This window comes from Meles meles, chromosome 20 (genome assembly GCF_922984935.1).
Source record: "Meles meles chromosome 20, mMelMel3.1 paternal haplotype, whole genome shotgun sequence".
In the NCBI taxonomy this organism is placed as follows: Eukaryota; Metazoa; Chordata; class Mammalia; order Carnivora; family Mustelidae; genus Meles; species Meles meles.
This window is the reverse complement of record NC_060085.1, coordinates 17,712,081-17,725,114: the sequence shown is the minus strand read 5'-3', so window position 1 is coordinate 17,725,114 and position 13,034 is coordinate 17,712,081. Positions and strand designations below refer to the sequence as shown.

At 46.2% G+C, this 13,034-nt stretch overlaps 1 protein-coding gene across 3 annotated transcripts in view; it reads left to right on the top strand.

Moving 5' to 3' along the window:
• SMARCC1 (SWI/SNF related, matrix associated, actin dependent regulator of chromatin subfamily c member 1) overlaps positions 1–13,034 on the top strand; it is a 173,022-nt gene that overhangs the window by 146,479 nt on the left and 13,509 nt on the right. For all 3 annotated transcript variants that reach the window (XM_045991006.1, XM_045991005.1, XM_045991007.1), the window contains exon 26: positions 9,821–10,082. In XM_045991006.1, coding sequence (XP_045846962.1) covers positions 9,821–10,082 — 262 coding nt within the window. The remainder of the gene's footprint in view (positions 1–9,820; positions 10,083–13,034) is intronic.

Sequence of the window (13,034 nt, the reverse complement as noted above, 5' to 3'; positions counted from 1 at the left end):
ATTAAATTATCCCAGAGGCCTTCTAATTTTAAGAACCTTTTTGTATTTCTTTAATTATTTATTGGTGGTCGGTCCAGTGACATCCTCTGGCAGATTTCTCAGTAGCCCAGTAACTGTCACAAACAGCCCATTTTCATTTTGTCCTGAGACCAGCTCTGCCACTTCGGCTGGCATCCTGGCCCTGGAGAACGGCGAGGCTCCTTCAGTAACTCTCTACCCACACCCTTCCCCAGCCCACCCCCAGTCCCCTGACCTGTAAGCGTGTCTCCCACCACTGGCCCTCTCCTTCCCTGGGAGCTGCCCTCTGGATACTAGCCATATAGCACTCCATGTAGGCTGCCCTCTGGCCTTGCTCTCTGTGCCACCCGTGTGATTCTGCTCCTCCGCCTGCAAGGCCCTCTTCCCCAGCCCTGCATCCCTTAGCCCTGCCCCTCTGGGTGACCGGCCCACCCCATCTGTGACCGTGGCAGCCTGACAGAGCACCTACACTGTGTGTTGTAGTTGCTGGCTCACGGTCCATCTCCTATCCCCGGGTATAGGCTCTTCGAGCGCGGAATTGATCGAATGTCTTTATAAACAGAACTGGCACCTTATGGGCTCGTTTCGTTGGCTGTTGAACGAGTATATGCCAGCATCAGTGTCAGAAGTTAGAGAGGTGGAAATGGGAAGTCCACCCTTTAGTTGAGCGGGGAAGACAGGTAGACAATGATGCACCGTGTGTTCAGTGCTCCTCTGAGAGCAGTAGGGAGGCATACGTGGAAGACGGGGAGAGGGAGAGTTCCTCCGCCGGCTGAGCCGGAGAGTTGAGGAATGGCTTTGTGTGTATCTTATCCTTATAAGCTGCCCTTTTGTCATGTGTGGATGTTTTTAGTGGGCTCAGTGTAACAGGGTAATAATGCAGTGGATTCCCGTGGTGATTGGGTCGTATCCGCTGGCAGCCAGACGCCTGCTGTCGTTCCTAAAGCAGCACCGATGGCTGAGCCTGGAGATGAGCAGGACTCTGACTGGGCACTCACAGGACATGTCTGGATTCTCAAGGGGCTCTTTTCTCAGCTCTGAGGCACTTTCTCTTCAGAGGTTGAACCTGGGGATCCCCCTACTCTTTGAAACCCCCAGGGAAGATCAGCACCACCCTCCGCCCCTCCCCAGTTCTCGCCCTGAGTCCCAGACACCCAGAGGCCGAGTGTAATGGCTACACTTCTCTTGGCCCTTCAGAATTTCCCTCATGCTATGGATTTGTAACAGTTACTACCTCTAATTACAGACCTGCACTGTGGTTTTCTTACTTGAATCTTTTTTTGTTGTTATGTTAAACTCTAATCAGAGCACATGAAACACTTTAGGGACTAGTCTCTGAATAAAACAGCACAACCAAAAATGTTGGGGACGCCTGCACCACATCAGGTCGGTCTGCTCAGAGCCTTCAGTGGTCAGCCTGCCTTCTCTCAGTCAGCATCTGGACAGGAAAATCCTCCGTGGGGGATAGTCCCGAGCCCTAGCCACTGACTGTCAGTAACACAGCTGTGTCATTCACTGCTGTGGGAAAAATCACCCTAAACCTTAGTGACCGAAACAGCAAACCAGGTCTCACGTGGCTTCTGGGAGCTGGGAGCCAGGCACCCTGGCTGGGTGGCTCCAGCGTGGGGCTGTACGAGGGTGCAGCCTTCCTGGGATCAGCAGGATTAGGGCTCCCAGCTTACCCCTGGGGTTGGCAGGGGCTTTAGCTCCTGCCACACCAGCCTTTCCAGGGTGCCGTTCATGAAAGGGCTTCCCCCAGGGTGGGTGATTAAAAAGAGAAAGAATGTGAACGAGCACCCAGAATGGAAGTCACCCTGTTGCTTGTCACCTAAACTTCCCAGTCTCCGTTCCTTCATTTTGCTGTGTTCTCAGTCACCCAGGCCAGCTGTGGTTCTGGGACCGGGCTTGGGGTTAGACACAGTTCAGGGAGGCAGAAGGGCTAAATACCAGGAAGTGGGAGTGTGGAGGCCGGCCCAGAGGCTCACCCTCAGAACCAGAGTCCTGCAACATTCAAAATGTCTCCCATTCACGTATACAGTGATGGCATAACCTCTTTTTCTCCACCGGGCCCTGCTCTCCTGTCCTTCCATGTGGGCAGGCAAAGCCATGGCTACTTTCCTAACCAGTGATTTCAGCACGGGACTGTTGTGGGACTTAAATGACAGAAGTGTGGTATGTGCCTGGCACAGTGCCTCTGACACATAGTAGGTGTTCAGTAAATATTTACATACCTCCCTTTCTTTAGGCACACTGGTAACCAATGATTATATATTAAAATTCATTATTTGTAAGCCTTTGTTGGCTTTATAAACATGTATCGGACCAGTCACTGTGCTAAACCACTTTATATGGATTTTCTCATTTAATCCCTCAAAATCTATGAGGAAGCCATTAGCAAGAAAATACTGATTGCTTTGAATCTCCTTGGACAAGAATCCAGCAGTGATGCTGGAATGGGCACATAAGGCCTTACCTTTGTTCACTTCTCTTACTGATGGAGAGACTGGAGCTTGGACAGGATACATTATGTACCTGCGATCACAGTCCAGAAGGGACAGAGCCCAGTGCTAAACCTGTTTGTTCAGCTTAGTGTTTTTATACACTTTATAAAAAATAAACCATTCTCATCTTTTTATAACCAAGAGAATCTAAGATATGCAAGGGTTTTTTTTTGAAGATTTTATTTATTTATGACAGAGAGAGACAGCGACAGAGGGAACACAAGCACAGGGAGCTGGAGAGGGAGAAGCAGGCTTCCCGCTGAGCAGGGAGCCCAATGCAGGGCTTGATCCCAGGACCCTGGGATCATAATCTGAGCCTAAGGCAGACGCTTAATGACTGAGCCACCCAGGTGCCCCAAGATATGCGAGGTTTTATCATCCCTCTGTTACAACTTAAAATTGAGACTAGAAAGTCCAAGTCAGCCAGGAGCAGAGCCTTATACTACCTGGTGCTCTTCTGCCCACCACATTGCCTCAGTTCACTTTATTTTTTATGTTTTAAAGATTTTATTTAGTTGAGAGAACCAGAGCATGAGCTGGTAAGGGGAGGGGCAGAGGCAGAGGCAGAAAGAGAGAAGCAAACTCCCCGCTGAGCAGGGAGCCCGACACGGGGCTCGATCCTAGGACCCTGAGATCATGACCTGAGCTGAAGGCAGACACTTAATGACTGAGCCACCCAGGCGCCCCTGCCTCCGTTCACTTTCAGATGTCCTTCTTTACCTACCAGCTCCAGGACATTCTTTATTTGAATTAAGCATTTGGCTTTATTTATATAGCAATAGATGTCAAAATCTATTCTTAGACTTTTAAGAATCAGATATGGGAGCACCTGGGTGGCTCAGTTGGTTAAGCATGCAACTTCTGATCTCAGCTCAGGTCTTAATGTCAGGGTTGTGAGTTCAAGCTCCATGTTGGGCTCCACACTGGGTGTAGAGCCTATTTAAAAAAAAAAAAAAAAAAAGAATTAGGAACTTTTTTTTTTCTCTCTCTAATGACTTAAAGTCAGTTCTCTTGAGTCTTAAATAAGAACAAAGGACATAAATGTTAATCTTTTGTAGATACTATGCATACAGCTGTAATTAGACTCAGAAGCCATTATTACACTCTCTTGTGAAGTGCTGGTATTGGCGGAAGGCAGTTATGAAATGTATAGAGCCCATCGAAGAAATAACATGATAAGTATTGACTGCAGTTCGGGTGAGGATGCTGAGCTTGTGCTGGGTTCATAACTCAGAGGGCCTGCCCACCTGAGCCTTCCATGCTAGGTGGATAGCGTATAGCAGTCGAGAGAGCAGGTTTCAGACGTGGGTTATGTTGAGGAATGGAGCCACCTGGAGAGAACTGGGAGCCGTGCAGCCTGTCTAAAGCATTCCCATTTGGATAAAAAAAATAATTTGATGCCCATGAGAATGGATCTGTGAGCTGATCTGGTGGCGAAATGCTGTCTGCACTTCTGCAGGCCATTTGGCTAGGTGTCAAAATTGAATACATTCAGTAAAGAGAGACATTGTGCGAATCCCAGACTCAGTCCTCAAGGAGATTAGAGGGTGAGTGAGACCTCGAGATGTAGAGACACTGCGTACTGTGGGGCGATGGGGCAGTGGAAATCCAGTGGAGGGGGGATCCTGAGGGGGTTCAGCCATGGTTGGCTGAGATTATCAAGGAGAGCTTTCTAGTGGAGGAGGGACTGATCTGAGCTATTTAAAAGGCCTAAATCCAGAACTTTCAGAGGAGACTGAAGAGTCAGCCTGCCTAGAGCTGTTGGCTTTTGCTGCATTAGGTGATGTAAGATTAAGGTCATTTGTTCGTTCCGCGGATACTTATTAAGCACCTGTTTTGTTCTAGGCATGCATATGGTAGTGATGAATAAACCCAGCCAAACTCTTTGCCTTGGTAAAGCTTGAAATAATTCACGAAGGGTGTTAGGAGATGTTCTGTGCTATGTGTGTATGCATACACAACTGTATGCAGGAGAGGGAGTCCAGGAGGGGGAAGGGAGAGATCACACTTTGCGGTGGTGTCCTCTGGGTAGGCCTTATTGGGAAACTCACAGGTGCATCCTTCTAAGGCCTAGAAACAGCGCAAAGGCTCTGAGGCAGGAGCATGTTTGGGAACTTAGGAGTGATGGTTGGGCTGGAGCATAAATGAGGAGGAGGTGACAGGATAAAGTCAGAGATTTGGGGACCTAATCATGGATGTCCTGTAAGCCACCCAGAGGCTTTTCATTTTACTCTGATTAAAGCATGGGGAAACTACAGAGCCCATTTTATGGATTCCATAGAGTAAATGCAGAGGCTGGCATCCTTGCAGTTTCGCAGGGATCTGTGTGCCGGCTGTGTTGTAGAGAGGAAATGACAAAGCAGCAAGGCCCAGAGAGGGGAGACTGGTGGCAAGGCTGTTTAAGTAGCCCACACAAAATGGTGGTGGCCTGGACCAGGACGAAATGGTCAAGTTCCTGATAACAGGCTCTCATCACACATGGGATGTAGGTTCAGGAAAGTTCATTGTACTTTAGGACAGACTAAGGAAGAAAGAACAAAAAGCCAGAAAGTGAAGTTCATACTGTCCCAGGAGAAGCACATTGCCTTGGTGTTCTATGTCTTTGGGGTGATGCATTTTGATGCAGCCTGTCCTGTCACAGAACCTGTTGTCAGATGCGTGCCATTACATGAGGGGTAGTTTTAGCTGAGTTGAAGAGAGCTGTGCTCAGTTGTGGGTATAGTTCTGGATCGCAAATGCACGGCCTCAGATGGCAGGCAGAAGGCAGTAAGACAGAGTAACCAGTCACCACGATGTGCGGTTGCCCCATGGCTTTCACCTCCCGAAGCACACAGGGAAACCACAGGACATAGCTGTGGTCTTCTGCTTTCCACAGGTGTAAGAAGGAATGAATGGGTCTGTTTGGGACTTGGTTTTTTATAAATGATGTCTGGTCACTGACCCCTTACATTTCAAAGGAAGGTGTGTGATTCTTTACTTAGTTCTGAGGCCATGTCGTCAGAGGCTCAAGTCTCAGCCGGTATTTCAGCCCGTGGCAGTGTTGGTGGACTTGTGTGGCCCCACCTTGTACTCTTTCCCACCCTCCTCCCTGCTCTGAGCCCGTGAAGCTGGGAGGAGAGCTCTGTGGGAGCCACGGCTGCACTTCGCAGCTGTGTCTGCATTTGGTGTCTTGGTGCAGAAAAGTGCTCTGTTGTGCTCTGGTTCCGCTTGGATTCGGCTTCTGATGCGTACACAGTGTAGCAGTGAAGGGGGACAGGAAGGCAGAGTTTGAATGCAGTAGGGGGATGTGTCTTCAGAGCCCGGCTACAGGCAGCTTTGTGTGAAACCCACTGCCCTTGAGCCAGATCGGAGCCATGAGAGGAAATGGACAGGTTCATTAACATTCTGTGTCCATGAAAGTACATACACGGTTCGCTTTAGCTGTTGGGACTTTGTCCACAGTTCTAGGAAATGGAAAACAGAGAGGAGAAAATCAAACTATCTGTAACATATGACTTGCACGCTTTTAGTATTGGGTTTTTTGTTTTGTTGTTTCAGTGGGGGTTTTTTGTGTTTTTGTTTTTGTTTTTGTTTTTAAGATTTTATTTGAGAGAGCGCATGAGCAGTGGGGAGGGAACAGAGGGAGAAGCAGACGCCCTGCTGAGCAGGAAGCCTGATGCAGGGCTCCATTCCAGGACCCTGGCGTCATGATCTTAGTCAAGAACAGATGCTTAACCGGCTGAGCCACCCAGGCTCCCTAGTGGTTTGTTTTTTTACAAAAATAATACGTGTAGGGCGCCTGGGTGGCTCAGTGGGTTAAAGCCTCTGCCTTCGGCTCAGGTCATGATCCCAAGGTCCTGGGATCGAGCCCCGCATCGGGCTCTCTGCTCAGCGGGGAGCCTGCTTCCTCTTCTCTCTCTGCCTGCCTCTCTGCCTACTTGTAATCTCTGTCAAATAAATAAATAAAAATCTTTAAAAAAAAAAATACGTGTAATGAAACAATTTTCAATAAAGAAAGAAATAAATTAAAAATTCTCTCTTACCCTCAATTTCATTTCTAGGAATAATCACCTAATAGTTTGGTGTCTTCTAGGGCACCAAATATATAACGTGTGTATATGTGAATAAAAAGGTGCGTTTTTTTTTTCTTAATTGAATTAGGATTGTTTTAGTAAGTATTGCTGCAACTTGCTTTTTTTCCTCAGTGTATCTCAGACAACTCTACATCAAAAACAGTACTTGGGGCACCTGGGTGGCTCAGTCGCTTAAGGGACTGCCTTCAGCTCAGGTCATGATCCCAGGGTCCTGGGATCAAGCCCCACATCAGGCTCTCCACTCAGCAGTGAGTCTGCTTCTCCTTCTCTGTGATCTCTCTCACTTTCATTCTCTCTCAAATAAAGAAATAAAATCTTTAAAAACAAAACACTACTTTAATGACTGCCCTTAGACACACATACATAGAGTTTTCTAGGACAGATTCTCAGATGTAGAATCACTGGTTTTATGCGTTTAAAATTTGCTCAGAATCATCGAGCTCTCCTCAAAACTGCCAGTTGACATTGTCTCTGATTGAACTCAGTAGCAATAAGCTATCTACAAGGAAAGAAGAATGTCTGTTGCATGGTGAGGCCAAGATGTATCTGGAAGCTCTGCTTCGTGTGCTGCAGAGCAGAGGTGGTCCTCTCAGAGCCACGCCGTGGCCTGCTGTCCGGGCACTGCACCCGCCCCACAGGACCTTTTTAGCCCACACTGGAGCTTTAGTTTAAACTGGGTTCTCTTTCAGGAATGTGTGTATGCGGATATATGTGTTTAATCACTCATCTGTTTTAATTCTTCTAATTACTTTCTTTTAATTACCTTCCATGTTTTGAAATGATAAGGGAAGCTCAGGAAAAAATAGGGTAATTAAGGTTAGTACATTTGTGGACATGGAAAACTGGGCAAATTTTATTTCTTTAGAAAGAAAACTGGGCAAATTTTTTTTTTTTTTTTTTTTTAGATTTTATTTATTTATTTGACAGAGAGAGAGATCACAAGTAGGCAGAGAGGCAGGCAGAGAGAGAGGAGGAAGCAGGCCCCCCGCGGAGCAGAGAGCTGGGCAAATTTTTCTTTCCGAGGTTAATAACTTGAGGGTAAGGTCAGCTCCCGAAGAAGGACTGGTTTGGTTTAAAAACAAAACCAAACCACTGAGACAGATAACGCAGAGACTACAGTTTCCCTTCAGAGACACAAGATCTCTTCCAGCTTCTTGACAGAACAGATCTTGACCTAAATTATAGTTCTTACATAACTGCGTGACTTCAGCCAAACCATCCAGACCAATAGTGGCTCGTCCAGAACATAAATGAGAGGTCCTTTTCTGGCAACCATTAATGTCTAACTTCAGCAAAGTCCTGAGTTTCCTAGAAAGAATCATTAGAAGGAAGCAAATCCTGGGACCTGTAGTCAGAATTTTTAGATCCCTTTTTTCAGTCTGCCTCTCCATCACTGATTAAATGTCTTGCAGAGCCAGACTTACCAAGGACTCCCTTTTGCTCTTTACATCTTGCAATTCCCTGCTCATTATACAAACAAGGAGGAGGGACACCGTGCCAGGCTTTAACCTCTTCGGGTCACCCTCCTCAGAAAATGAAGAGCCCAGACCAGTCTGTTAGGACCATGGCAGCGCCCTGCCATGACCCTCAGCCAGTCACAGAGTCATTTGTTTCAGAAGATCTCCTTCTCCCTGGGAGACTCCCTGCAGGCCAGCTAACCAGCATGGGACCTGAGCTTTACATTCTATTGCCTCCACTCTCCCTCCTCCTCACCTGGTCACACCTGTTCTCGTCACTCTCGCACCCTCCTGCACCCCATCCATGGCCACTCCCTAGCGGCCACTCCTGATGACCAGTAATGCTTCCCTCTTGGTTCCGCAGGGTCTTCTCCTCAGACAGCCCTCTGCCGAGAGCCCATATTCCTAGGCTAACTCTTAGGCGTATTCCAACCAGTTTTTGCTGGTGATAGTATATAGTATTTATCTGTAGAACTGGCTGCTTCTGAAAGCTAAAATGTTACATTTTTTAATCTATTAATGCCTTAGAATAGTGCTATCCAACAGAAATACAGTGTGAGCCACATATGTAACTTAAAATTGTCTAAGTAACCTAAAAAGGTGTAATTGTAATGCTTAATTCAGTACATACAAAATATTATTCACATAATCAGTATGAAACATTAATTTTTTTCATGCTGAGTGCTCAGAGTTTGGTGTGTGTTTTGTACTTAGAACACATTCCACTTCAGATTAGCCACATTTCAAGTGCACAGGAGCCATTTGTGGCTTCTGTCTGCCGTCTTGGGACGGCAAAGCTCTAAAAATATCTCCCAGTGACTCGCATCTTGCCGCTGGAAGTGGTGGGCTCGAACATTATTGACAAGAAAAAGATCTGATAACCCTCCTTATGATCTTTACACTTCTTACTTCCAAAATCTGGATTTTTATTTTCCTTCATGGTGAAGTTGATTTTCTTTTCCAGGCCTGTATTAAATTAATTTTGATAGCATTTAAGGTGGGCTTCCTCCTCTGAACTATTCTCAGGCATATGGTTTCTGGATTTCCTGGCACCTGGAATAGCTTATTTCTCTTTATTTTAATTTGGGTCCCAGAAAGATTATCTCGAATATTGAAATACTTATATTCTTCAAACCAAGATTCATGCACATCTTTATTTAGTCACCTAAAATATTCTGTGAATGTGTCACCCAGTATAATTTTGGGTAGTTGAAAGCTAAGATTTGCGGTGGCACTGCCAAAGCTCCACAGAGAAAGATGTGTGTATTTGCAGGTCGGGCCACGCCCACTCATCCCGAGGATTTAACTCTGCGTCCGTTCTAAAATAGTAACCAAAGGATCACATCCAGAAGTGAACACCTGGGAAAGTTGTGTGAACTTGAAATTCTAGTAGTTGAGGGACTATTAAAAGGAGAGGGGAGGTTTGTTTTACTTGGGCAGTCATGAAACCTATTTTTACATCTCTGAAAGCCTGCCAGACAGGATTCCATGTGTACTGAGTGGGCCCAGAGAACAGGAACCCCACTGGGTAAAGGTTACAGGAAAGGCAGACCTTGTGCATAACATAGAAAAGACCTTGACCTTGGTAACAGGTGTCCAAGTGGAAATAAGCTATTCGAGAAGTAATGCCATGGGTGTTGCAGGGGCCAAGGTGGCTATGTGCCTGTGGGGTGGTACACAGAATTCGGGCATTGGGTCGATGTCCTGTGTGTCATCCATTCCCACGAAGCTCTCTTGGTGCCATCTCTCTTTCCTTTCCTTTTCTTAACAGTTAGAACAACAGAGGCAGCAGTTGCTTACTGAACGCCAGAACTTCCACATGGAGCAGCTGAAATATGCCGAACTGCGAGCCCGACAGCAAATGGAACAGCAGCAGCACGGGCAGAACCCTCAGCAGGCACACCAGCACTCAGGAGGGCCTGGCCTGGCGCCGCTTGGAGCAGCGGGGCACCCCGGCATGATGCCTCATCAGCAGCCCCCTCCCTACCCTCTGATGCACCACCAGATGCCGCCACCTCACCCACCGCAGCCAGGTGAGAGGCAGGCCGCGCACGCAGGTGAGGTCGTAGTCATCCCTGTGGCTCCGCGGCAGAGGAGCTAACCACACCGTGACAATTCGGGGCTAGGACCGTGACTAGGATGCCTGTTGTCATCTAGGTAATTGCAGGCAAGTGAGACCTGCTTGTATAGCCATCCCCACACAACGCTGGCTGTTCCCGGTGTGATGCCCTTCCTCGGGTCAGTCAGCCTCCAGTTGGCCGGTATATCCCAGAGTTCCTTAAAAATTCATTCTTGGGTTGTCTGTGCTTTTCTTCTTCCTCTTCTTCTTTTTTAACTTACAGGCATTTTTAAAGATAGACACACAAAAATAAAAATGCAATGAACTCTTATGACCCAGCTTCCACACCCATCACTTCCCACCATTTTTCACTTTTTGTTAGAAAATCTACCGTGGGCAAAAGGAGAGTGAATAGTGTGTGAGAGTCTCCCCATATATACCTCTTGCACAGCTTCAGAATTGCCAATATTTGTTTTATTCCTCCTCACCCTGGGGCAAGAGGTAGACTTCAAGATATATCTCTAGCCATTGGAAATCTTATTCTTTAACATAACTACTATTATCACACCCATAATTCCTAGTACCATTAGCTAAATGTCCTCGGATGCTTCATTTGTCTGAATTGGTGTTCAGATAAGGTCCACGCATTGCATTTGCTGATAGGTCTCTTAAATCTGTCTTAATGTGTTAACAGTTCACCTCCCCTTCTTTTTTTTTTTTAATGCCATTCATCCACCTGTGACTGCCTGAGTGTGCCCAAGAGGTGCATGGTATCATTTTGCATGTTCTTCTCCCCACCTCCCTCTCCCACACATCTCCCGTAAACCAGAGGCTTGCTCTGGATACGTTACCAGGTGCAGGTTCACTTTTTGGAAGGTGACATTTTTCGTCTCTCTTGCTGACATTAAGGTTGGTTAGTGGTTCTGGTGGTGTTAGGCTGATCCGTCTGCTAGAGTTCCCCGGCAGACTTTCCCAGAGGTTTTCTGCTTTTGAGAATTGCTTCTAGATGACCTCTTTCATCAGGCCTTGCAAAATGGTGAGACATCTCCGTTGATCTTCCCTCCTGTGTTTATTTCTATTCGTTCATTTCATAGCAGGGATTCTTTATTTAAAAAACAAAAATCAAAGAGACCTTGGTCAGTCATGTATTTATCCTGAAAATGAGTTCCTTACAGTAAAGTCTGGATAAAGGCTTCATCCTTTCTCTTTATTGGTTACCTGAATAGTGGGTTCCTAACCACTGTCTTCACCAGAGGTGACCAGGAAGGGAGTGTGTATGCTCTCCTGTGTGTGTGTTTTTAGTATTGTGGATTTTTGTATTGTATATTTTATGTGTTTCAGTCTATTATGGACATTATTGTGTTTGATGCTCAGATGGTCCTGTCTGTAGCTCATGGGAGCCCTTTCAAGCTCGCAGCTACCCACGACATTTTAACCACCTTGAAAGTTGAGCTCACAGTCCTTTCAAACTTAACTACCTCCCCTAAACAAAGATTACCCACCAACATCATGAAAACCTAAAACATATCTTTAATTTTAGCTTTTCTTCCCGCCATGTTCCTTTCCTTTGTAGAGAGCGATGTATGTGGGTGTGTGCTCTGGATTACATTGCTCATCCTGTAAGAGTTTCATAATTACTCTCTTGTCATGTGCCAGATGTCTAGCAGAGCCCAAGTTTGTGTTTCCTGGGGTGGGATGCAAATTCTCTGGCCACGGCTCGTGCAAATGAGCTAAGGTAATATTGGGAGACCCTTGTGAACCAGGGAAGGTCCCAACGTGATGATAACAGCTAGCCTGACTGCCTCAAATGACAGATTCTCTAAATCTCATGGAAATAACCAGGGATGTGAGCCTGAGAAAGCCATGACTGAAAAAATTGTGATCATGACAACTTGTATTATCAACATGGATCTTTCAGTTCGCCACCCAAAACATATTTTATGTATTAATTTTTCTGGACTTTACTCAAAACGGGCTAGGTCGATTTTGATTGGGAAGCATTCATTTCACACATACATGACTGTTAAATTACGGCTGTGAAATTTACGACCACCATCAGACTTGCTACTTGATCTAAATGATGTTTGTGGATATAATCTTAGGAGTCTCCCCTCCTCACAATGTAGGAGTCTTTCTTCCTCAGTCTTTCTGTCTGCTTGAACAGATCTTAAATTCTCTGTATGAGATTGAATTTTCTTCAAAATTAAACTTCCAAAAGATACAGATGCTTAACTGAGTGAAGATCAGAAAGTGATTTTTCAGAAACAGTGCTTATTTTTAAAATTTGTTCCTAAAACTACTGGGGATTTAATGGGGAAGTTCCCTATGGCTGCTTGGTGCTTGGTTCTGGCTGGTGTTAAGCATCAGAATCTGTAGTAATTGTTCACAGGAGCTCCAACATCTGCATTTAGCTTGTAAAAGATGGGAAGAGAGATGCTTTTGTCTTTCCCCCTAAATTACATCCTGGTTTGGATAGGTTTCTGCAGGCTAGGCCAGTCACCCACCTTGTTCTGCTCACTTGTCACTGTCCTTACTTTACCACTGAAGAACCGATGCGTGGCAGGGACCACGTAGCTTTGCTGCCTGATGGACCAGGAATTGTACTGGGCTCCATCCAATTCCAAAGTGATAACTTCACACTGCACCGTGACCCCAGACTAAGAGGGGATGTACAGCAGATTCAAATACAGCTATTCTCTTAGGGAGGCCGTGCCAAAGAAATGAGAGTTCATAGAAATAGCCTTTAGAGGGGCACCTAGGTGGCTCAGTAGGTTAAGCCTCTGCCTTCGGCCCAGGTCATGATCTCAGGGTCCTGGGATCAAGCCCCACATTGGGCTCTCTGCTCAGTGGGGAGCCTGCTTCCCCCCCTCTCTCTTTGCCTACGTCCCTGCCTACTTGTGATCTTTCTCTGTCAAATAAATAAATA